The 27,394-nt window shown below is 37.8% G+C and overlaps 1 protein-coding gene and 1 pseudogene across 11 annotated transcripts in view; one reads left to right on the forward strand and one right to left on the reverse strand.

Moving 5' to 3' along the window:
• The window catches only part of PIK3CB (phosphatidylinositol-4,5-bisphosphate 3-kinase catalytic subunit beta), a 196,767-nt gene that overhangs the window by 11,651 nt on the left and 157,722 nt on the right, over nt 1-27,394 (reverse strand). For all 11 annotated transcript variants that reach the window (XM_027584438.1, XM_027584437.2, XM_027584433.1 and 8 more), the window contains 3 exons: nt 14,829-15,007; nt 13,891-14,000; nt 12,294-12,372 (listed from right to left, as the gene is read on the reverse strand). In XM_027584438.1, coding sequence (XP_027440239.1) covers nt 12,294-12,372; nt 13,891-14,000; nt 14,829-15,007 — 368 coding nt within the window. The remainder of the gene's footprint in view (nt 1-12,293; nt 12,373-13,890; nt 14,001-14,828; nt 15,008-27,394) is intronic.
• On the forward strand, nt 5,993-8,109 carry LOC113917436 (annotated as a pseudogene).

Below are 27,394 nucleotides of genomic sequence, written 5' to 3' on the forward strand. Positions count from 1 at the left end.
TAATCCCAGGTTCCTGGGATCAAACCCCACATTGGGCTCCCTACTCAGCAGGAAGCCTGCTTCTCCCTCTCTGCCCCCCCCTCGCTTGTGTTCCTGCTCTCGCTCTCTGTCAAAGAAATAAAATCTTAAAGAAAAAAATGTAACAATCTCATACAGTTTTTCAAGTTACATGATATTACATATGTGAAGAACCTAATACAACATCTAGCTCAGTCAATAAATAGCAAGTGTTTTAAGTTTAAAAAATCCTAAAATATATTTAGTAATGAAGAAAACAATTCAAGTTTCAAAAATTAATCAGACAACACTTATAATCTTAAAGGGATAAAGTCAATCACAAGTAACACTATTTACAGCAAACTTGTAGACTAAGCTGCTATAGATACTAAAACACAAAAAAATGACAGGTAAAGTCAAAAAGGTTTCATAAATAGTTATGGTTAATAAAGAAAGAGAAGGAGAACTCTGGGTCCCAGAAATAAGATTATTCATAGCACTGGCTGAGGAAGTTACTGACTTGGTTGATGTTTTAATGTCCATGAGAAAAGAGATATGGTGTTGGGCCTGTAAGAGACAGAATATGGACCTGAGATCTGAAGGTCTCTGAAACTGGGGGCTTCTGAAACACTGGGGATCTGAAACACTGTCAAGTGTATGAAAAGGGAACTAGAAAATGTCTGCTCACGGACCAGAAGACGTAGCATGAAAGTCTGCCATCTACCTTGGGCACTGGATTGCGGGGGGAGGGACGTTTCATGAAAATGCAAAAACTCAAGACTTCCTACATTCTCATGAGATCCAAGTATAAACTATCTATGAGATCTGAGAGCATAAAGGTGAAGAGTTAAAATAAAAACTGTGAAAAATAAATAAATAAATAAATAAAATAAAATAAAATAAAAACTGTGTGTAAAGACCTTGGGGAACAGCACAAATTAAACTCAAACTCATTTTGGGAGGGTACTTTCACACCCTAGGGAACAAAGGACCCTCAGAAAACACACAATCCACACCAAAAGGAACTTAAAACCAAATTTTATCAACTACACAAGAAAATGAAATTGGACAATGTAGAAGAGAAATTTAGTGAATTAGAAGACAAAATACAAGAAACTACAAAGAATGTCATCTAAAGATGGAAAATAGGTAAGACAGGTTAAGAGACATGCAGGTCAGAACAGGAAAGTCCAATACACCTCTATTAGTTGCAGAAGACTGTGAGAGTGAAAGAAATGCAATATTGAAAAATATGGATACATTTTGTAGGCACTAAAAGAAAATGTTATTTCCTCTAATTGAAAAGACACAATGAGAATGGGGGAGGAAAGATAAAAAGAAATCCATATACTAACAAAAACTGCAAAAACCAAAGGCAAAGAGAAATTTGTTTTCTGCAATGGGGCAAAAAAAAAAAAATACTATTTAGACTGACAGCAGACTTGTACAAAGTAACAGAGGTCAGAATACCATGCAATAACATCTTCAAGGTTTCTAAGGAAAGCAGCTGTAAATTTAGATTTTAAAATTCTATAATCAGGTGATGTCTGCAAAAACAGGGAGTTAAGGATCTCTGAAAATCCAGTCTTCCATAAAAGCAACGAGAACACTAGCAAAAAATTGCCAGAATCAACTATTTGAGTAATATGGAAAAACAAGAGTTGCGGCAATCAGGGGGTGTTTATTGAAGAAAATGGCCAAATCTCAGTTATTTTACCATGGCATAGTCCAATTTCCCATCTTCCCAGTTCTGCACTAGACTTGACAATGAACAGTCCACAATCACAGTGAATACAGTAATCTAGTAGCCATTAGAGGGGGCAAAATGGGGTTGGAACTCCTTTGGCCCCATTTCTGGAGCTGTCATTCTTCAAACACTCTAGTGGTTCTCAGGGAGATCTCACTCACAATTCTATGTTTCTCTGATCTGAATCAGACCTCACCTACTGTGAACTGCCTTTTATTGGGGTGTTTTGAAAAAAAAATCACAATCAACTAACACTGCAGCTATCTAAGGGGTAAGTAACAGTTGGGCAAATAAAAGGCTAACCAAAAAGCTTAAAGGAAAAACTTGGGGAGTAAGTGTCCACAGAGGACAGTGAAAAACTCCAACATAGTCGTAGAAATCTAGAAAGCTATGTGCATAGATAGGGTTTTACGCATACCCAGGGGAGTATACAGCACAGCAAAGAATTTAGACGGTCATAGCTGTCACCTCTTTCTAACACTGAGACATTACACAAGTTAGGGCTAAGACACAGTTCTGAACTACCTGGCTGGCTGCTGAAGGAACTACCCTAACACACAGAGCCCCTCAGTAAAGAATGGAAGACTTACAGATTTCAGGGACTCAAGGAAACCTTGCTAGTTGACCAATAGACTAACCAAGGACAGAAATCAGTCACCACATATGAGAAAAAATACAAACTTCACATAATTACTTCAGATAAATCACTAAATAAACAGACAGCAACAACACAAAACCCTGAGGAACGATTAGAATCTGATTTTCAGAGCTGCCAAATTATTTAAAGTGTTTGGTTTCAACAAAAAAATGTACGAGACATACAAAGAAACAAGAAAATATTACCCATATGTAAGAAAAAAAGCACCCTATAAAAAATGTCCCTGAGGAAGCCCAAATGCTAACATTTCAGACAAAACTTTTAAAACACTTTTTTTTTTTTAAAGAGCCTGGGTGGCTCAGATGGTTAAGCGTCTGCCTTCGGCTCAGGTCATGATCCCAGGGTCCTGGGATCGAGTCCCGCATTGGGCTCCCTGCTCCTTGGGAGCCTGCTTCTCCCTCTGCCTCTCTCTCTCTCTCTCTCATGAATAAATAGTTTTAAAAAAAGATTTTATTTATTTTAGATAGAGAGAGAGGGCGTGTGTGCACAAGTGGAGGGAGGGACAGAGGGAGAGAATCTCCAGCAGACTCCCTGCTGAGCATGGAGCTTGATCCCACGACCCATGACATCACATTTTAAAGGGCACCTGGGTGTCTCAGTCAGCTAAGCGTCCAACTCTTGATTTCAGGTCAGGTCACGATCTCAGGATTGTGAGACTGAGCACCAAGTCTTGGACTCCATGCTAGGCGTGGAGCCTGCTTCCTGCTTAAGATTCTCTCACTCCTCTCCCTCTCCCCCTCCCCCCCAAAATAATAAAAATAAAACACCTGTTTTAAGTATGTTCAAAGAACTAAAAGAAACCATGTCTAAAGAACTAAAGTATGAAAATGATGAATCATCAAATAGAAACTATCAAGAGACAGACATTATTTAAATGACCCAAATAAAAATTATGGAGTGGGAAATTATAACTGAAATATAAAATTCACCAGAGTGACACAATAGCAGATTTGAGTAGCCCTAAGAAAAAATATGCAAACTTGAAAATAGATCAAATATCCAATGAGAAGAACAAAAGAAAAAGAATGAAGAAAAATTAACACAACCAACAAGTCCATAATGGTTGTGTCAGGAAAGAAAAAAAAGGCAAAAGGAATTATCTGAAAAGAGCAAAGTTGAAAACTTCTGAAGATTAATGAAAAAACCAAAATCTATACATCTAAGAGGCTCAAATGAAGTCAAAGTCAAATCCGAGTAGGCCTGGATATATTATAATCAAACTGTCAAGATTCAAAAAAAAGAATCTTGAAAACAACAAGAGAGATGTGATTCATCCCTTACAGAGACCATCCCCCAACCCCTGCCAAATTAACTGATTTCTTATCAGAAATCTTGGAGGCTAGAAAGCAGTGTGAGGACATACTAAAATGTGCTGAAAGACTGAAAACCGAGAATTCAATATCCAGTCTATTCTTCAAAAACAAAGGAGAAATTAAGACTTCATAGATAAATAAAAACAGAGATTGAACAAAAGTTGGAGGACTCACTTCTGGATTTCAAAACTTAATACAAAGCCACAGTAATCAAGGCTGCACATAAAGACAGACGTGTAGATCAATGAAATAATTTAGACTTCAGAAAAAAAACCCTCATATTTACATTCAATTAACACAGGATAAGAGTATCAAGACAATTCACTGAAGAAAGAATAGTTTTTTCAACAATGGCACTGAGACAACTGGATATCCAAATACAAAAAAAGGAAACTGGACTCCTACAATATACCATATAAAAGTATTAACTAAAAATGAATCAATGATCTCTAGTATAAGGGTTAAAACTAAAACTTTCAGAAGAAAACATTAAGTGTAAACTTTCATGACACTGTATTAGGCAATGATTTCTTAAACCTGACACCAAAAACATAAAAAAAAACCCCAAGAAATAAATTGGATTTCATCAAAATTAAAAACTTTGTGCATCAAAGGTCACTATCAATAAAGTGAAGAGACAACCCACAGAATGCAAGGGGAAAACATTTGCAAATGATTTATTTAATACGGTCTAGTATCTAAAATATATGAAGAATTCATGTAACTCAAAACAATCCAATTAAAAAATGAGCAAATGAGGGGTGTCTGGCTGGTTCAGTAGGAAGAACACCTGACTCTTATCTAGGGGTCATGATTCCGAGCCCCATGTTGGCGGTAAAGATTACTGGGGAAAAAAAAAGAATTAAAAAAAGAAAATGAGCAAAGGACTTGAACAGCTATGTCTCCAAAGAGGATATACAAATGACCAATAAGCACATTAAAAGTGGGCCAACATCATTCATTATTAGGGAAATATAAATTAAAACCACAATGAGAAAACTAATAAAACTGCAAGAAGAAACTGACAAATGCCAATTATAATGGGAGGTTTTACCATATCTGTGAAGTGAAAAATAAGTAAATTTCATGAGAGTATAGATTTGGACAAACTTGATAAAACAAACTTGATAAAATACTGATTTATAACCTTACTGCTAATAATTATAGCATATGGAATCTTTTTACTCACAAATGGGATGTTTTGAAAAGTGGACATTTTTCTTAAAGCATAAAGAAATTCTTAAGAAATATGATATTGATATATACTGACCACATAATTCTGACAGTAAAGAAGTAAAATTAGAAATCAGAAACAACAGCAACAAAAAAATCCAATGCATTTGGAAGTTGTAATAATTTAAACCAGATCAGGAGTTGAGCCTGTGGAAAGATGGCAGCAGAGCAGGAGGACCCTAGGCTCACCTCGTCCCATGAATACAACTAGATAACTATCAAATCATCCTAAACACCCCAGAAATCAACCTGAAGACTGGCAGAACAAACTCTACAACTAAAGGTAGAGAAGGGGCCACACTGAAGAAGGTAGGAAGTACAGAGAAACCACATAGGAGAGAAATGGACTGTGGCTACTGTGGTGGGGAGGGAGCCATGATCATGGAGAATGGCGAGACACAGACTACCACACAGGGGAGCACACAGAGAAAACCAATCCCTATAGCAATTGGCTTGGAAAACAAGAGAGCCCAAATTTTGTGAGTTCTTACAACCAACAGGGCTTAAAGCCTGGGGTTCTAAAGGTCAACAGTGGGGCCGTTCCTGGAGAGAAGGCAGGGCAAACAGCCTGCAAACATACAGCATGGAAACAGCTATCTGAAGAGTGCCTGGGGTGCAGAGTGCAGAGGTTATTTGTTCATCTTGGAGCATCCCAGAGAAGCAGGCTTCAAGGAGAGACCCCTCCAGAAACAAACTGGCAGGCACCATCTCCCTCCCCTGCCCCTCAGCGTAAGTAGAGCCACCTGCTGGAACCAGCACAAAGCCAACACCCACTACGTAACTTGCTTACACCAAGCCTCCCCCACCCACGCTCTGGTGGATCTGCCCTTCCCAGTCCTTCTTGCCTTAGAAGGGGGCAAGGGGGCCCACACAGCAGGACCCCTCTCCCAGAAGACTGCCCCAAACCCCTTCTAGCACCACATCTCTCCATCCAGGAGTTAGGCAGGGCATCAGTTCCAGAGCCCTAGTTAAAACCACATTCAGGCCAGGGACCAAACACTGCCCACAATAGGCAAAGAGAGCTTCTGCAAACAACTGGCCTTAATGATAAAAGAACCAGGACACAACAGCAGAGCACATGCAGCACACATTGGAGACACTCCTGGAAGTGCCACGCCCTGCAGAAGAGGAGACACGACACTGCAGGGCACTATAGGGCCTCTTCTTCATAATGCCATTACCCTCAAGAACAGGAGATGTAGCCAACTTTCCTAACACACAGAAACAGGCACAGCAATTTGGACAAAATGAGAAGACAGAGGAATTTGTGCCAAACGAAAGAACATGACAAGGCCATGATTAGAGATCTAAGTGAAACAGATGTAAGTAACATGCCTGAGAGAGAATTTAAAGTAATGATCACAAAGATACCCACTGGACTTGAAAAAAAGAGTGGAAGACATCAGTGAGACCCTTAACACAGAAATAAAAAAAATAACGAGAGATGAAGAATGCAATAAACAAGACAAGAAACATGCCTGATACAATAACAGCAGGCTGGAAGAGCAGAGGAATGAATTAATGATCTAGAAGAAAGAATAATGGAGAGTAATCAAGATGAATAAAAGAGAGAAAAAAGAATTATGTAAAATGAGAACAGGCTTAGGGAACTCAGTGACTCCATCAAATGTAGTAAAATTCACATTATAGGATTCCCAGAAGAAGACAGAAAAGGGGGCAGAGTATTTGAAGAGGTTATAGCTGAAAACTTCCCTAATTTGGGGAAGGAAACATATCCAGATGTCACAGAGAACCCCCAACAAAATCAACAAAACCAGACCCACACCAAGACATATATAGTTAAAATGGCAAAATATGGTGATAAAGAAAAAATTTTAAAAGCAACAATACCTAAATGATAAATTATTGAACACTACATCTGAAACTAATGATGTACTGTATGTTGGCTAAGTGAATTTAAATAAAAAAAAATTTTAAAGGCAGCAAGACAAAAGAAGACAGTTACATATAACAGAAACCCCATAAAGACTATCAGGGGATTTTTTTTTTTTTTTTTTTTTTTTTAATTTTGAGAGTGAGAGCATAAGTCGGGGCGGGGAGGGAACAGTGAGAGGGACAGAGAGAATCTTAACCAGCCTCCATCCCCAGCGTGGAGCCGGACACAGGACTCAATCTCACAACCTGAGATCATGACCTGAGCCAAAATCAAGAGTCAAATGCTTGATTCAACTTGCTCGTCAAAAAAAAAGTCATTACAGAATAAACACAACTAAAAGGAAATCATAAAGAGGTAATCAATGATAAAACAGAAAAAAGATCAACAAAATTAGAAGCTCCTTCTTTTAAAATACTAAGAAGAAAACCTCCAGACTAATAAAGAAAAACAATGCACATAATTTTATACATGCAAAAAAGGAGAAAAATTAAACACAGAAGAGGTTTTAAAATTATAAGAGGATGTTATAAAAGATGTATGATAATAAACTTGAAAACATTGATGAACTGGACAATTTTTAGCCTCTAGAATGACTCAAGGAGGAAAAAAAATCTATTGAGTCCAATAACCATTAAGAAAAATCAGTAGTCGACAGCGCCGCGGGACAGCCATGCACGGCCACCTGCTGCAGGGCCTGTGGCAGCGATGGCGCCCTTACAAGTACCGCTTCGTTCCTTGGATCGCGCTGAACCTAAACCACAACCTGAGGTACAGTATATCAGAAGTATGAGCCAATCTTTTTCCAATCCGTTGGAAATCCATTTATTTTTAGATGCTTGGATGGGGTACTCATTGATGGAAAAGACAAAGGAATTTCAAAAGTTGTATACACATCTTGCAATGGGAGGAATCGACTTGGTCCTTTCAAAATGAGTGATAGTACATGGCTAACATCAGAAATTTGTAATCCACTGGCTGTAGGACAGTATGTCAACAATTGTTCAAATGACAGAGTAGCTAATGTCTGCTATCAGGAATCTGATGTGCCTGCAGTTTTTCCTATAGAGCTGAAGCAATATCTTCGAACATTGCATACAGCTTTGACAAACAAAGCCCACTTCAATGTGTCATTCTTGTAGCACTCAGGGACGTCAAACAAGAAGAGCTTTTTTCAAACTACTATACAATTGTCAGCTATGAACTAGAAATTGGGTTTTCTACTATTGAGTTCATTCTAAACGTTTTTTGTTCATCGTATCTCTGAGTTCTACCTACAGAACAAATATTTTGAGGCCTAACTGGAGTGGGAATTTTTTGTTTTTATTGATATTGTTTTTATGATAAAAGCTATTTGCTTCATTACAATTTCAAATTGTCATACAATTCCAAACTTAACTGGCTTTCCCCTAAATATACAGTAGCTTATTAAATTAAAACCTACTGCCTGAACTTAAAATTTCAAATGTTCTTTTATTTTGTGTATCTCTGTGGTGGTTTATAAAATTCCAGCCAAGCCATCATCATTTCTTACACTGTTGCTCTGTACAAACTTCTATAAAAACTGTATTTTTATGTAATAAACTAAAGCAAAAAAAAAAGAAAAGAAAAATCAGTAGTAGTCAGGGCGCCTGGGTGGCTCAGTCATTAAGCATCTGCCTTCGGCTCAGGTCATGATCCCAGGGTCCTGGGATCAAGCCCCACATTGAACTCCCTTCTCAGCGGGAAGCCTGCTTCTCCCTCTCCCACTCCCCCTGCTTGTGTTCCTGCTCTCGCTATGTCTCTCTCTATCAGATAAAATCTTAAAAAAAAAAAAAAAGAAAGAAAAAGAAAAAGATTTCAGTAGTCAAAAAAGACCTGGACTCCAAAAAACCAACACCAGAACCAAACCTTTGCAGAGAGAGGAGGGAAAAGCACACTAAGTTTGCAAATAAATAATTTGCAAAATAAAATATAGAAGAGTATCTTTTTTTTTTCAAAGATTTTATTTATTTATTTGAGAGAGAGAGAGAGAGAACACGACCAGGGTGAGGGGCAAGGGGAGAAGCAGGCTCTCCGCTGAGCAGGGAGCCCGATGCAGGGGTCGATCCTGGCACTCCAGGATCATAACCTGAGCCAAAGGCAGATGCTTACCTGACTGAGCCACCCAAGCACCCCTAGAAGAATATCTTTGAAGATATTTGCACAGAGAAAAAATTTTTTAAAAAATAACATAACAAAAAATATAAACCTTAAAGGAAACTAGGTAATTTATAGCAGAGAGAAAAACACAGTACTTTTCAACACTGAAAACACAAAGAACCAAGTTTTTATAAAAGAAATGCAAATTAAAGTTCTATGAGATACCATGTTATATCCATTAGATTTGCAAAATATCAAGTCTGATTGGCAAGGAGATATTTCTGAGTGATAAACATAACACTGGTACCACCGTTTGGACAATGGTGGCCAAGTTGAAAATACACATGCCTTATGATGGAACAATTTCACTTCCAGCTATATAAACTAAACACCTCTTCCAACTGTGAATAGTGAGCTGTTCAGAAGTGTTCAAACTCAAGTTTTTGTTATTGTTGGAAAAAACAATGAATGTAATAAAGCTAGTAACAGAAGAATGGATAAATTTTTATATTTATTCAAAGCATTAATAGAAGTGAAAATAACAAATTAGAACTTCACATATTAATCTTAATAAATCCCAAAAAAGGTTGTGAGGAAAAAAAGTAGAAGTTGCATGTGATATAAAAGCATTTATTTAAAGTTCAAAACACAGGGGCGCCTGGGTGGCTCAGTCGTTAAGCGTCTGCCTTTGGCTCAGGTCATGATCCCGGGGTCCTGGGATCGAGCCCCGCATCGGGCTCCCTGCTCAGCAGAGAGCCTGCTTCTCCCTCTCCCGCTCCCCCTGCTTGTGTTCCCTCTCTCATTGTGTCTCTCTCTGTCAAATAAATAAATAAAATCTTTTTTAAAATAAATAAATAAAGTTCAAAACAATAATAGATACCAAATGTATAGTTAAAGCACAAAAATATACATATTACAGCTTTAAAATAGTGGTTAATTCTGAAATGTGAGAAGGCAGAGTAGGATGAGAATGCATTAACTATCTGCATGTTTAATTCCTTTTTTAAGAAGTTGGAAACATGTTAATAAGAAATATATATTTAGCAATTAAGTAACAGTTATTAAATTGCTAAATATATATTAAGCCCCAATGTAAGAACATAAAAATTCTAAGTTATTTTCTGTACTTTCATGTATGAAATAGTCCACAATTTAGAAAAATAAAATATGAAGAATTAGGTAAAAGAGTTGAAAAGGTAAAACCATCAACTAGCATAGAAAAAAAGTTTAAAACTGTACGGACCTATAGTACTATCATGAAATATGCTTACTGTTTTTTAATCCTTGATTAAAAAAGAATATAAGCCTACTGAAGAAAACTACAGAACAGGTACACGAGGTGCGCCTGGCTAGCTCAGTCAGTAAAGCATGCCACTACTGATCTCAAGGTTTGGGAATTCAAGCCCCACACTGGGCGTAGAAATTACTTAAAAATAAAATATTAAAAAAAAAAAAAGGAAGGAAGGAAGAAAGAAAAGAAATGGGTACATAAAATAGAGGGTGAAACTGCCTTTAATTACATCACCCAGAAATAAAGTCTCTTACCATTTTAGTTTCTGTCAACATTTTAGTGTGTCACTTTTCAGTGAGTTCTTAATACAGTTGAAATAATTCTATGAAAACACTTTTGCACCTCATTTTTATTTGACATTTGAAGATAAGCACTTTCTCCAAATTGTTAAACAATTCTCTATAAACAGTAATTTAAAATACCTGAAATACTGGGCACCTGGGTGGCTCAGTTGGTTAAGCGACTGCCTTCGGCTCGGGTCATGATCCTGGAGTCTCGGGATCGAGTCCCGCGTCGAGCTCCCTGCTCCGCGGGGAGTCTGCTTCTCCCTCTGACCCTCTTCCCTCTCGTGCTATCTCTCATTCTCTCTCCCTCAAATAAATAAAATCTTTAAAAAAATAATAATAAAATAAAATACCTGAAATACTTGGTCATATGGGTACGTTAATTATTTTTTTAAAGATGTGAGAGAGAGAGAGAGAGAGGTGGCGGAAGGGCATGGGGAGGGGCAGAGGGAGAAGGAGACAAGCAGAGTCCCTGCAGAGTGGGGAGCCTGACGCAGGGCTTAATCCCAGGTCCCTGAGATCATGACCTGAGCTGAAATCAAGAGTCAGACACTTAACCACAGTGATCTAATTTTTTTATTGTAAATAAAGCAAAGATGACCGTCTTTGTGCATAAATTTGTCCCCTTTTTAAATTTTTTTTAATAGGCTCCAAGCCCAGCATGGAGCCCAATGCAGGGCTTGAACTCACCATCCTGAGATCAAAACCTGAGCTGAAATCAAGACTCAAACACTTAACCAACTGAATCACCCAGGCGCCCTCCACATTTCTAATTTTAAAGTAAATTCTGGAAATATTGGATAGAGGACATAAGAAAAACTTGATACAGGGAGGTTTATATTAATTTACAAAGGTATATGAAAATATTTGTGTTTTTGTTGCTTTAAAAGTATCTTAGACTAGTTTATCATTTAACAAAATCTTTGCTAGGAAATCAGTGGTATCCAACTATTCTTATAATTTTGTACTTCTATACTGGAATTGACTGTGTTCACGTAATTATCAGTGTATTTATTTTGTATCTTGTATGAATAGCTTTTTCACATCTTTTCTCCATATTTCTTTCTATAAGCTTTTTAAATATTTAGATTATAGACTTCTGTCCTGTTCATTATGAATATTATACCTAGTCTGAAGCTTGATTTTTAATTTTTTAGGTTTATAAGATTCAAATCTTATATTTTTATACAAATATAACGAATATTTTGTTTGTAATTATCTTCATTTGCTCCTCACCTTAGAAGATTTGATAATGATTAAACTTTTAAAATCCATTATGTTTTCTTTTTATCTGCTGCCATATACCTGCTGTTCTGCTGTCTACCCCTGATAATGGTGACAAGCTGAAAACCCTAAGAGCACCGCTGAAGTAGAGGCATCAATGTTACCAGGCTATGAAGATGTGCAGGCCCTTCTCTGGCTTTGTCATTCCCATGACCACCAACCAGTGCATCCTCCATGAGAGCACCTTCAAAACCTTAGGTTAGATAGAGTGTGACTCTTGCTGTCTGTCCAGGCTTTACTGGAAGTTCAAGCCTCTTCTTTCTTTCTGGAATCTCTGTACATATACAGTTTTACATCTGATGATGCTTCAATAAGACAAACATTGACAATACACCATAAAGTGTAAAATGCTATGTAAATATAACCATGAACAACAATTAATAAGAGGGAAGGAATAAAAAAGAAGTTTTAAAAATTTTGCTGTGGAAGGAATACAACATGAGACAAAAATAAATTCAACAGAAATCTCACCGAAGATCCAGACCAGCTTCTTTCCAAAGTAAATCCATCAGGCGCAGCATTTGGAGTGTCAACATATCTTGTCGTAAATCTAAGGGGGGAAAATCCTGCTTTATTATAAACGCTTTCCATTTGTCTCATAACATTAATTCAAGATTAGCTAATTCAGCCAGAATTAACTAAAACCACTGACAAATACTGTGCTAATATTTTCCCAAAATTTTAATGTTGACCATATTTATTTTGTTAAATATTAGGTTTAGAGGCGCCTGGGTGGCTCAGTGGGTTAAGTGGCTGCCTTTGGCTCAGGTCATGATCCCAAGGCCCTGGGATCGAGTCCTGCATCAGGCTCCCTGCTCAGTGGAGAGTCTGCTTCTCCCTCTGCCCCTCACCCTGCTCTCATGCTCTAATAAATAAAATCTTAAAAAAAATATTAGGTTTCTTGGTTAGCATGTGCCCATAACACTATTAACTAAATTAAGTTAAACAATATTTTTAATTGGGACACCTGGCTGGCTCTGTCGGTAGAACATGCAACTCTTAATCTCAGGGTCATGAGTTCAAGCCCCATGTTGGGTGTAGAGATTACTTAAGAAAAAAACCAGTATTTTTCATTGTTTACCACATGTATCTACTATACTAATTGTATGGATGTTGTAATACTATATAACACAGTAATGCTATACACACACACACACACACACACACACACACACACACACACACACACACACACACACACACTATGTAACACAAAATCCATACAATTCACTCTGCTAATTTTTTTCTTTCCTGGTTGTGTTTAACAATGCACAGGAAGTTCTTAAAAAAATAATTACTTAAAAATCATTTAAGTAATTATATGATGGGTTATAGAACTATAATAGTTGATTTTATTCATTATCATATTACTGAGTTCCACATAATGACATTCATATGGTCAAGTGTGGTTAGATGTCTAGCAAAACACTACAAGTTCATTTTAAAATAGATAAAAGCACATTTACTTATGTTCCTTTAATTCCTTTTAATAAACCCAACATACAAATACTATAATCCTTATGAACACAAAGAACCTGAAGCTCAGTGAATTTTACATGACTTGTCTTGGTGGTTGTCATAACTGCCTTCTGGTTGGTGTAATCACCTCAGAGGCATTTCCTTTCGAAAATAGGAGTCAGTAAGATATTTTAATTAAAATACAAAACTATGGCAGCAATATCAAAGTTGTTATCCCTGAAACAGAATATATGAATATACTACTGAAAATATTCTCTTGTACTTCACAAGCTTTTTACCAAAGAATTAGACTTTGTATTTTGTAGGGAAAAAAAAGAAAGATTTATTAGAACAATGTATATAAGTAAGCTGCAAACATTATTTTCTAAAAGGAAAAATAAAGGGATTTAGGACATGCCAAATTCAATCTTATGACCATTGATAGCTACCTCTTGGCTAGGATCTGTTACACATTTACACATCACCTTTCAGATAAAGCAAACTGACAACAAATGAAAAATACTAAGGAATTTGGTACTGTGTAAGATGGCAACTGTATTAAAGAAAAAGCAGGAAGAACAACAACAACAAAAAAAACCTCAGTACATACCATCACCATTTTTAAAAATCACTCCAACTGAATCCTCACCAAACACTTTGTTGTTGTACACGAGCCACAAAGGCTTCATTTTGGAATCCATGTATTTACACTTTTCAACACTGAAATCAAACAAGGAGAAAATTAGCCCACTTCAACTTAAAGAAATGGCAAGACTATAGTTTTGCCATGATATATTAGATCTGGGGAAAACCCTCACCTGTTTCATTCAGGTCTGCAGAAGTCAGAACCAGAACATAACCTCTTGGTAAAAAAGTAACTAGGGCGACAGCTTTGGCTGGCATGTAGTGATGCCAGATGGGCTAGATTGAAAACCCAGATTCATCCTTCTCATTACCTACATTTAAAATTCCTCCTTTTCTTTCTTTATTCTTCCTTATGTTATTATATGTAACCAGATCATATCATTGGATTAAAATCAGGAATATTATGGGTTCATTCTTGATTTCTTAAAGAGGGATCAATTTTGAATACTGACATATGGGAATATATATCATTACTTTTCCATTAGTACTTTTGAAGGGAATAAAAAAGTGAGAAATAATCTTCCAAATTAATTTAAAATTTCATTTTGAAATAGGAAAATAAATTAGTAAATAATCTATGATGGTTGCCAACATTTTGCACACATAGGATTTTTAACTCTTAGAACCCAGTAATAAAGAAAACAAATTTAGTCACATACAATTGAAAGGAAAATAACTTATAATGACTTTCATGAACCCCACAGGTAAATTTAGCTAATAGGCATACATCCTAATGCACACATTCACCTTTGAGAAATTTAAGATTTTCCTTCTGTAAATATATTGTACTTATGGGGGCTAACAGCTAGCCCTACTGCTCCTGCAAGGCAGTCACTCAGAAATCCTTTCTGCATTGCTATTTTCATGGAAAATTCACTGAGCACAGCAAAGATGGTCACTTACTAGAGTTCTGAGAGGATAACACATGGATTCAGAGGCGACTGCAGGTCAGAGAGGGCTTCCCGGTAAGCATTCTGTTTTAAACAAGTATGCATGGCCTCCTTCCCTTTGGCTCTGTTTAGCTTCATCGCATTCAGTTTGATTAAACTATTTAAAGTTTTTAACTTATTGAGTGCTTCAACCTGAAAAATAAGTTTCCCCACCAACAAAATTTATTTATGGTTAAAAATAATATAAAGTACTATAGTATCATGTGATCATTATTAATAACCACTCCCTTCCTCTCCCCAACACAAACACTTGACAACCAGCCAAAGTAAAATCAGTGCTTGATTTATGACAAGCATACTAGATACAACAGAGTAAAAAACTCATTTTTATCCCTTGTTACTTAAAGCACCGTTTTTCAAATGTTCTTTAATCCTTTTCTTAAATGAAATATTAAAAATCAGAGAAAATAAAGGGACACAGATTGTGGTTAAGAAGATAAGTATGACAAAGTACTCAGAACTCTGCAGCTCAATGAGTAGTAGAATTTGAAACACAATCTGAACCACTCCATTTGGCCAGCTTCATAGTGTAGGAGGAAAATCTGTGTACAAGTAATCCTCGGGCTCCTGCCATTCAACCTTAACATCTAGTTCTTGTCATCACTCTGGTGTGACATCTTCTCAATATATTCTTATATTCTCTTTCCATGAGTAGTATAGTTAAATGAATTATCGTGTAATAAAATAAATATGAATATAGAGAACAGTATTTGTTGTCCAAGTCTACATTACTTGTTTTTATGAAGTAATTCTGGCTATCAAAACTTATGCAAATTAAAAAAAAATAACTTATGCAGTTAGTACAAGGTCAATCAACAGTGGCCAACCGAATCAAAACCATTGTGTTTAAAAAAGCCAACTTCTAATAACTGAGGTCTTTCCATGTCATGTTACACAAAAATCCATTAGAAACAGCCTTGGCCAACCATAAGCTATAAAAAACAGTATTTTATTTTATTATGTTATTAAAGCTGAAACAGCTTGTTAAGATAAACCCATTTATATTAACATGTAAATCAACTATAACAAGCATATAAAACATGTACACAACAAATATTATCAACACCTTGGCTTGAATTTCCATTAACAGGAGACTTATTTTACACAACGTTTTCATTTTCGAACTTTGCTTCTATGAAAAGAAACCACTAAGACTCTGTAGGGAGATGAATTCAGTCATGCAGTTTTTATAGACAGGCTGAGGGCTTGCTCACAGGAAACTGGAAGGTTCTATGTAGCTTGATGAAAATCGAGATGGCTGAAGCTTGCCAAGTTAGCCACAGACACTCCATTTCTCAACAGTTTCAGGAGCTGTACAAACACTGGTGAAAAGGGAACCAGTTGAAAAACAGACTGTGCAAACAGGAACTTTTTGAAGTATTTCAAATTTGAATTTCTTCTATGTTTGTACAGTTGGGAATTTTCAGTCCCCATCACTAATCGTGTTGATATCCATTTCCTGGAAGAGTGTCCTAAATACCCACATGGCCGTAAGTCAAATACTTTAAGTGATTCAACACCCTGTCGTTCCATAGATTTACAGTGATAACAAGAACTGCCATGTAAAGCATAGAGTCTTCCCCTTGCTACTCATCAATTAAGAGTAAAAATAATGTGATCATACATATGTCATATGTTTGATGTTATAAAAGTCAAGCTGAGGTTCCCAGAGAACCAAGGAAATGTATGGTGTGATTTGATCATGAGTGAGGTCAATGAAGTAGGACCTCATGAAGTGGGGCCTTATAGGCTTTGGTAAAAAGTTTGAGGAAGATCCCCTTACATTCTAAGTGAGATACTGCTGTATTCATGATCAATTAATAAAGCCAACTAAAATTCACTCAGTTGAATTTTTTGTGGTAGCTTCAGGATCTGAAGCAAACTTCCCATGGAATTCAGGGATGAGAAACATAGGTGTGGTACCATGAACTGTTTTCAATTTATTATCTTTCTCGCCATTTTCCTCTCAGCTCTGAGCTCTGCTCTCTTTGTATCAAGCTCCCGATCTGACCTTCCTTTACAGGGCAGGTCAGATCGAGTTGGCAGATAGCTCTGCCCAGAGCTCAGCTTAGCTGGCAGTTCACCCTGAAGCCCAATTGAGCAGGCAGACGGGTCTGCCCAGAGCTAAAGCCCCTAGCCTATTTTGTAGGCTAATTTGTATTTCAGAATACAATTTCCCAGGTGGAAAACCCCAATCTTAGTTCTGTCCCTGGATTCCATATTGGAAACTGCTGACAGTTTAGTCTGCAATTCTCTATATTTGTTTGGAATCCTTCCCCAGATTCCATGTTGGGAACTGTTGGAGGCAGCTGTGGTTCTCCATTTTATTCGGAATTAGTCCATACTCCATATTGCTTGGGATTTGCTGGTTTATCCCTTCCCCAGTCCAAGGTTCCAAGGAAACTAGTGGTACATCCAGGGCTTTCTCTTGGCCAGGACACAGTAACATTTCTTGGTCACTGATGATCTAGTAAGGTACATATGTTTTTCTGTCTTGTTTTTTAAAGATAAAGGCTACTGCTAAGAGGGATCTCAGAGGTCAAAAAATGGGGCAAGCAGTCAAAGGCTCTTAGAGCATCTGCCACTTCAAGAAGACTCCTGTAATAGGGTAAGTTGGTCATGGAATGAGTTAGGCTGACACTAGGTTACCCGCCAACAGCAAGAAAATTTCTGTGCAACAAGGTACACTATAAAACACCCCACAATTCCAAACCTCACCACACGTCCCTCTTAGGTACTAGTCTGGCTCCAAGAAACCCAAAGGTCTAGCTAAAACAAATAGGATCCTTTAAATCTAAAGAGGTGAGCACACCAGCTTCCAGCACAACTGCTTATTATAATTATGTCCAAGAATTACATGTAGAGGCCACTTTTAGACAACAGGCTTGAGCAATCGAATGTAAAATAAAGCAAAAGGGCCCACAGTGGGCACCGGGCTGAATACAGACAGGCCCACCAGGTGACCCACTTCAAAATATCCATAAGCCCTAACTGACCAATGGACTATTTCAACCAGGCACAGTGACCAAAAAAGGGGTAATTCCATAGATCCCCATACCTCCTCACCTTCCCGCTTTAAAAACAGCCCCCACCCACTGCCTCATTGCAGACAGTCTCTCCTTTGCTGTCCTGTCCACCGCTCCCTTGCAGTGTATTCAATAAACTTCTATCTCCTTTGTTCTGCCTTGGGTGAATCCTTTCACTGCCAGTGCCACCAGCTTCTATGCTACCATAGCCCCACGTTTGGGGGCCCCCATTCAAATGAGAGAAACAACACACTACAGTCTTAGAAATTTCATATACCTAGTAAAATGGCAAAACCTTACTGAAGAAAACCTAGAAATGTAATGGCCACTATGTGGAAATTTCCAATTAAATAAAACATTTAAAAAATGCACTTGAGGGGCGCCTGGGTGGCTCAGTTGGTTGGGCGACTGCCTTTGGCTCAGGTCGTGATCTCAGGGTCCTGGGGTCGAGCCCCACACTGGGCTCCCTGCTTGGCGGGAGGCCTGCTTCTCCCTTTCCCACTCCCCCTGCTTGTGTGCCCTCTCTTGCTGTCTCTGTGTCAAGTAAATAAATAAAATCTTAAAAAAAAAAAATGCACTTGAAAGCAAGTGTTCCCAAATTAAATAAACAGAATGGGATATGCACTTATTAGTATGAAGCAGCCTCTAAGTTTCAAAATTCCAAAATAGTTTCATTGAAGATTCACTGCAAAAGGCTAATGAAAAATTAAAGAGAGGGGCGCCTGGGTTGCTCAGTAGTTAGCTATCTGCCTTCAGCTCAGGTCATGATCCCAGGGTCCTGGGATCGAGCCCCGCATCAGGCTCCCTGCTCAGTGGGAAGCCTGGTTCTCCCTCTCCCACTCCCCCTGCTTGTGTTCCCTCTCTTGCTCTCTGTCAAAATAAATAAATAAAATCTTTAAAAAAGAGAAAAGAAAAAAAATTAAAGAGAAAGGGTATTTAAAACGAAAGATTGTAACAGACTGAGGCATAAGACAAATAATTTCTACTGCTCCCCTCTCTCCTTTGAGTATCCATTCTAATAACCCTCTGTCTCAATTGCCTTTTTACTCTAAAGAAACTATTAACAGTTAGCTTATAAAATAAGACCACCTGAGGCTATGGGCCATTCTCTTCTCCTAACTTTCACATCTTGCTCAAAGGCAAAACTAAGGGCCAGTCATGGAATTTCTTAAACCCAGGGAGAGGATTCTGAAAATGTCCATAAGCAGATTACCTCTGGAGCCCAGTCAAGAGAGGGAAATAAAATCTCACATTGTCCCTTTCTTTCCAGCTCCTGACCAATTGGTTACTGATCCTTTCTCTCCCAGAGAAAAGTCTTTCTTTCTTGCTGGTCTTGTTTTATATCCTAAGGCTTGGCTATCTGCTCACCTGAGATATTCAAGTTGTTCTTTCTTTTGGTTATATTTAGGAGTAACCCTAGATCTTGTAAGGATAACATCTTTTGCATATACTTTGAAGATGCCTTTTAGGTCCATGGGATTGTTTAATACTGCCAGAAACAGTTGACTTTGTCAAGGTTGAAATCTGACAAGATATTTGAAAGGACTTAATAACCTCATGATGAGAAATTTGGCCAAATTGGAAGCTATTATTCAGAGCCTGATAGGAACTTTTTTAGGCCTTCTCCCTTATGCTTACCCAGCGGGAAAGAAAAACACTCTAACATAGGTGCATAGGTGTTAGCCCTTTGATATCATTTAGGCAGCAACCCAAGTCTTTGAGAAATTGAAAAACAGTTGTCCTTGTTTTACAAATCTAGTCTTTACAGGACCAGAGATGTGGCTGAGAAACAACTCAAAATCCATCAATACTTTTTACCAAACCCAAAACCTCCCCTATTTATCTCAATAGGCTTATAAGTATTATAAATTCTGGCTTTAAGAGAACAAAAGTTATAGGAAGAGCTCGCATTTTTTTCCCTGTGCCTTTGAGATAATACATGTCATATCACAGTCCTCTCCATAATTCTTATCTAGACCATCTCTTTGACAAGTAAACTTCAGGGAGGTAATTCTTATCAAAAGAGTTTGAAAAAAGGTCATTTGGAACTTAAGAACAAATATAATTCTTAAGACTCTTCTCTACAAGTATTAGAAAAAGGTTTAGGCCCCTAAGCAGATAATCTGAACTTATTCCATCTATCAGAAAAACAATTTGGAGCCAATTATTTTTCATAAGCAGTGAGTTTTTTATATTATGCCTAATTCATGGTAGTAATTTATTTTTTTTAAGATATTTTTTATTTTTTTGACAGAGAGAGACACAGCGAGAGAGGGAACACAAGCAGGGGGAGTGGGAAAGGGAGAACAGGCTTCCCGTGGAGCAGAGAGCCCGACGCGGGGCTCGATCCCAAGACCCTGGAATCATGTCCTGAGCCAAATGCAGACACTTAACAAATGAGCCAGTCAGGCTCCCCCACGGTAGTAATTTAAAGCTCTAAGATATAAGGTCTCTGTTTGCTTCCATCTGTGTTGGTATGTGTGTTCATTTATTTGTTTTAAATGTGTAGTATTTTCTATCTCCAGATGGGACTGCCAAAATTAATTTGTAGAAGAGCTCTGTTTATTTATTAAACAAACAAACAAAAAAAACAGAAGCACTAATATAAATTTAGACTTCACAAAATTCTCAGAGATGTAACAGAAACTATCCCAAAAGTTTTTTCAAGTTCATATGCTCTGGAATAATTTTTGGTAAATTAAAGCAAGTTTAAGTTCATTGGTTGAGTGGAAACAGGCATGTCTTTAGAGTTATCAACATTGAGTATATGGTAAACAACTTTTATTCTACCTGAATTTACTAGCTAAATTCATGTATTTCTGTTCTAATTTGTCAGCAGAAAAATAACTTACAATGATGGCTGATTTTGTCTAATGTCTCATGAAGCTTTCATGGGTAAAATAAATAACTGTTGAGAACAAATGATTTAAACAGATTAAGTGGAATAAGAGTTAATAAAATTTTTAGCAACAATTATATTTTATTGTGTATGCACTTACAAATAGCTTCCCAAATCTCTGGTAACTTGAAACTTTACAGTTTTGCTAAGTTAAAATAAGTAATAGAGATCTGCTGAGTATTTACATCATTTCCAAATAAGAAAATACTGAAATATTAATTACTGAGCATGGGTTTATCTACTTTTGGCTTATCACAGAGAAACTAAAAGATATTTGGATGTGTTAGTGCACTGGAAAATTGAAAAAAGGCATATGCTTCTAGAAATTATGAAATGTATTCATAAACTTGCAAATCTAAAGAATGCTGGTGTTAACAGTTCATAATTCCCTCTAGGTTTTTACCAGGAACTAAGGTTTCTAACGATTAAGAATTCTAACTAATGTATGCAATTAAAGCCAGCAGAAATAAGGGAAACATCTCCATATGCAAAGAAAGCAAATGTGTGTTTTTGGTAAAAGAAGGTATGATAAACAAAGATATATTTTTGAGGGGAAAAAAGCTGTAGAAAGTTTGTGAAAAATTTTTGGAAAGGAATTCTGTATGTGGTCAGGACTAAGACTGGAATGTAAGTTTTAATATCAAAAGTAAGCTGGTATAAAATTAGAATTTCAGTTTTTTTTTTTAACTTTTAGTCTACTTTTGGTAACAGACTAGCAGTTTCTTTAAGTGATCTGCCTACAAAACAAAGATACTGTGTTTTATCAAAATAATTTCCTGTGGTTGCTGTCTTTATCAGGTCATTGATTACTTAAGAAAACTGAGTCTTCTCAATATTAAAAAAGCTAAGTTTTACTAGTTTTGCTAATAGATAATTAAGTATTAAGTTTCATAATGATCTGTGATCCTATTTATTCAAGGGCTTTAAAACTTCTCCCCTCCCCCCAAACTTCTCAAAATCAAATTATAAATGTTCTTTTTGACCTGGAAGAAACTTTGGGATCTTTCCAAAGGACCTCCTGGAACATTTCAAGGGATCTGTTAAACTAATTAGGTTTATTTGATATGTTAAATTATGTAGAAAATATTGTCAAACAAGAAGTAATAGTAAGCCTTCTTCACAAAGTGTGTTCTAAAAATTTTATGAAATTCCTAGAAATCTGGTAAGTCCTCGTGTAGTATTTATTAATCACTTGTAATTCTGATTATCTTAAAAGGTTTAGGACATCCTCCGACACCCCAATCAAAACTGGCAGAAGTAAATCATCTTCTTACTGTTACTGCCTTCCCTTCAGAAATTGCCGTCATTAAAACTGAGGCTCACACTTAAAAGGATTAAACCTGAGTATCTGGGGACCTGGGTGGCTCAGTCGTTAAGCGTCTGCCTTCGGCTCAGGTCATGATCCCAGGGTCCTGGGCTCGAGTCCCACATCGGGCTCCCTGCTCAGCGGGAAGCCTGTTTCTCCCTCTCCCACTCCCCCTGCTTATGTTCCTGCTCTCACTGTCTCTGTCAAATAAATAAATAAAATCTTTAAAAAACAAAACAAAACAAAACCTGAGTATCAGAAAAATGCCCCAGCTGACTTTCATGCTAAGGCAACAGTAACACGATCTATAAAGACTGTGGCACATGTGGAAGAAATCCATTCTGCTTCTGCAAAACCTGCCCCTCACTGCCAGACTTTTGCCATCCCGATGGACTTGCTCCTGAAGTAGAGAAATGAACATGGGTAAGCAATAGCTCTAAGTTAAACAAACAGTTTGAGGCTATGAGAAACCCAAGATGGCCGCTTGGTTCTTGCTGACTCCCTGGCAAACTCCAGTTTTTTAGTTTTTGCATTCCTTTACCCACCAAAATGCAGTTAAGATGACATAAATTTTGAATAGAGATTGGTAAAAAGACTTTTATTAAATTGCAAACACAGTCTACCAGCAATGTCTGACCTGTCAGGTCCATAATCTGAGAATAACTGTTTTTGTCCCAAGAGATCTCAGACCTCCTTCCTCCTTCTGGACCTTTGGAATATCTGCAGATGACTTCATTCAATTGCCACTTAGTATGGATTACCAATATATTGTTATTTTAAGTGTGTTTTCCAGATGGGTTGAAGCATTCCCAAGCTCCAAGGCTGATGCCCTCACAGTGGCAAAGAAACTGTTGGAAAATATATTTCCCACTTGTGGTAAACCTTCCACAATCTCCAGTGATGGAGGCCCCCACTTCACTGGACAAATCACATGAGGCTTAATGAAAACCTAGTAAACTTCTTAGCATTAACACTGTCCCTATCACCTTCAAATCATCAGGCAAGGCTGAGAGAACTAATGGGATTCTCAAACTTAAAATTTCTAAACTTGCCTAAACTACTGGACTTTGCTGGCCTAAGGTATTACCTTTGGTCTTGCTATTAGTAGTTACCCCTTTAGGAAACAAAGTTACTCCACATGTGACAGTCACCAGAAGACCAATGTCTATTAGTATACAGCCTTATGCTGGTCCCTTGTTGTCTCATGCTTTTCAAGACTAGCTACTGTAAATCTCTAATATCTTATGCTCAAGCTTATCATCAACAGGTTAAAAAAGACTTCTTGGATCCCAATTCAAAGGTTCCTTTTGGTCACAGTCTAGAGCTTGGTGATTGGTTGTTCTGGAAATGTCATCAGAGGAAAACAGCTGTCAAGCCCCATTGGAAGGGACCTTAGAAGTGCTCTTGACCACTACACTGCAGAAAAACTAAAAGGTATTAAGCCTTGGGTATACATCTCACAGCTAATGAAGGTTCCACCTCCAACCTGGTCCTGTACAGATGCTTGGCGACCTTTAACTCAAACTGATGAGGAAGAGATACAGCTGACCTCAAGGCAGACTGCTTCTGCCCAAGGCAATGGATCAAGACTTTATATTTTTTTTAAAGATTTATTTATTTGACAGAGAGACACAGCAAGAGAGGGAACACAAGCAGGGAAAGTGGGAGAGGGAGAAGCAGGCTTCCTACTGAGCAGGGAGCTCGATGTGGGGCTCGATCCCAGGACTCTGGGATCATGACCTGAGCCAAAGGCAGACACTTAATGACTGAGCCACCCAGGCGCCCCTGGATCAAGATTTTAAACCTTAACTAAACATGAAACCCTTTCTCCTTCTCTTTTCTTTTACTCTGGCATTAACCTGGAAAGATAAGGCCCTCATCTCTTTCTCCCCAGGCCATTGCTTAAGGGAGGTAACCTCTGGATTTTAAAACAAACTTTTAATTCAGGGTGGGAGAAAAATCTAACTGAGCCCCTAACTTTTCACAAGCAAAATAAGATATCTTATTGGGATAAGATATCTCCTGAAGTTACCTTGTTGAGTTAGAAAGGACCTGCCAGGAGGCTTTCATGATTCAGGAATTCACTACCCTTGGCAGGTCCCTACTTCCCTGGTTAGGGATAAATGTAAATAAGCCTATGATCAGGAAATTCTCCTCAATTATTAAAATTACTGCAGAATCTGCTGCTAAAGCAACAGAAGCCCAACAACCATCCTTAGACTCTTTAGCCAAAGCTGTTCTTGATAGTAGGACAACTCTTGATTATCTTTTAGCTGAACAAGGAGGATCTCTGCTGTGGCCAACACCAACTGCTGTATCTGGATCAACATTTCTCAGGAAGCTGAAACTCAGTTACAAAAGATCACTGAGCAAGCTACTTGGCTTAAAAGGTGACTCCTTCAACAGGGCCTTTCTTTGGTTTGGGTCTTGGGGACCACGGCTCCAAAATGTACTCCGAACAATGGGAATTATCCTGCTTATAGTTATCATAATAATTTCTCTGGGGTACATTGTATTCTCTCACAAATTTTAAATGTTAAGCCACTAACCATCAAGTAAATGAACTCCTTAGGACTGGAATGTCAAAAAAAGAACAAAGAGAATGACTGACTTCCATAACCTATGAATACCACAGGGATTAAGCAAAAACATCCTAACCTATGGATAATGGGTATGACACAAAAGGAAAAAAAAAACTTTGAGAACTTCAAAACAGTATCTGATAGTGACACAAATGCCTTAAATTTTGATCACATCTCTCCATTAAGCTAAGAGCCTGATCAAAAGGGAAATGTTAAAAGAAAATGACAGGCCCCAAACGCTAGGTCAAGTCACCAAAGTGAGGCTTAATACCTAACCTAACTGCAACTTCAACCCTCCCCTCCCCCGCTTTTAGATTTATTTATTTATTTGAGAGAGAGCAAGTGGGTGGAGGGGAGAGGGAGAGAGAAACTCAGGCAGACTTTATGCTAAGGGCAGAGCCCTAATCAGGGCTCAATCTCACAACCCTGAGACCACAACCTGAGCCAAAACCAAGAGTCAGATGGTTAACTGACTGTGCCATCCAGGCACCCCCTTTTCTTTTTTTTTTTTTAAGATTTTATTTATTTGTTTATTTTGAGAGAGAAAGTGAGCACGAGTGGGAAGAGGGGCAGAGGCAGAAGGAGAAAGAGAATCCCAAGCAGCCTCTACGCTGAGCTCAGAGCCCAACGCAGGGCTTGACCTCATGACCCTGAGATCATGAGTCAGATGTTTAAGTGGCTGAGCCATCCAGGTGCCACGCCCCCCCACAGAAGTATAGTCTTTTTTTTTTTTTTTTTAAGATTTTATTTATTTGAGAGAGAGAGAATGAGAGATAGAGAGCACGAGAGGGGGTAGGGTCAGAGGGAGAAGCAGACTCCCTGCTCAGCAGGGAGCCCGATGTGGGACTCCATCCCGGAACTCCAGGATCATGACCTGAGCCGAAGGCAGACGCTTAACCAACTGAGCCACCCAGGCGTCCCCAGAAGTGTAGTCTTAACAGTCAGTCAGGAATTTTCTGGTCAGTACTAATAAGGTAATCTGTCACAGGGGCCCTCTCAACCCCCAAAGGAAAATGAGGAAATCCACTTAATAAGACCCTCTGTCCCTCCCCCTAAGGGAAGGTAACTGTTCTAAAACAATCATTTTTCTTTTGCTAATTGCCCCACCCCATTTCTGCCTATAAAATCCTTCTATCTTACAACTCAAAGTCCCCACTACTAGATTAGCTAGACAGGACACTGCCCAATTCATGAATCAATTAATAAAGCCAATTAGACGGTTTTAAAAAATTGGATTTTATTCTCCATGCAATGAATATTACTTCAGGGATTTTAAAAATGGCAAAGACATAATACATCTACATTTTAAAAAGGTCACTTTATCTGCTGTGCAGAACAGGGGATATGTATGCAACAATGGAAACAAAAGGCACAATTTAAGAAGTTAATGAAGACATCCAGGTGAGAGAAGATAATGGACTGGACGGGGACAGTAGCCATGAATATAAGAGACATCGATAGGTATGAGATATATTTAAGAGGACTATAAAATTAAGGGGACTAATAGTATCATATAGTTGTGAAGAATAAATGGTGAGTAAATGTTAGCTATTATTACCACCATTAACAGGCTTTCCAAAAGGAACAGATAATAGCTGTTTTAACATGAATGAAAAATCATAATATAACCATAACATAATAATATATTACACATATATAATGTAAATCATCTATGAAAAGCTATGGGAGTTTCTTTGGCAATGCAAATGAGTTATAAAAGTATAATGAAACTGGGAATTACCACAAGGATCTGATATAAAATATGGTGGGCACCAGAGAGGTATAGGAATGAGTAGGTTAAGAGTGAGGAAACAAATGGCCTTCAAATGAGATCAAGAGGTTGGAAAATATAGCAAGGTAGGGAGTCTCTGCCATGAGGAAAAAACAATGTACCAAGAAGCAAGTTTGGGAGAGGTTTTTTAATTCTACAAAATATTCTAAGTGGATTGAATACACGAATTCAGATTATATCAGCTAGATGTAACTACCTTGCTAATAACTTCCTAGTCACATACAGCTTATAGTCTGATGTTTATACCCAGACAATAATCAACACCCATAGTAAAACCCTCAGAACTCATTTCTCTAACATGCACCCACAAACCTAGACACAGTAAAGTTGATAATTTCCCCCAATGTTTTCATCTGTGCCGAGACTGAAACTTACTTTCCCTGGCTTCTCCAAAGGAACCTATAGTCTTTTACCACGGTAACTGCATACTGGGGAAAAGGAAATAACCAGACCTTTACAAACTTCTAGACAATGGCTTTGAAATGACACTAATTCTAGGAGACCCAAACTATCACTGAGGTCCACCAGAGTAGGTGCTTATGGAAGTCAAGTTAACAATAGAGTTTTAGCATAGATATGTTTCACAGTGGGCCCAATGGGTCCCAAACCCCAAACCCATCCTCTGGTTATTTCTCCAATTCTTTAATGCATAATTGGAATGGATATACTTGGCAGTTGGCAGAATTCCTATATCGGTTCCCTGACCTATGGAGGGAGGGATACCTGTCAATAAGGTATCTCCTCCTCCATACCTGTCAATAAAGTATCTCCTCCTCCATACCTGTCAATAAACTATCACAAGAAGTTTGCTTAAGCTGGCAAGGCCAACAATTTTGGGTCTCCTAGAATTAGTGTCATTTCAAAGCCATTGTCTAGAAGTTTGAAAAGGTCTGGTTATGTCCTTTCTCAGGGGT

This window comes from Zalophus californianus, chromosome 1 (assembly GCF_009762305.2).
Source record: "Zalophus californianus isolate mZalCal1 chromosome 1, mZalCal1.pri.v2, whole genome shotgun sequence".
In the NCBI taxonomy this organism is placed as follows: Eukaryota; Metazoa; Chordata; class Mammalia; order Carnivora; family Otariidae; genus Zalophus; species Zalophus californianus.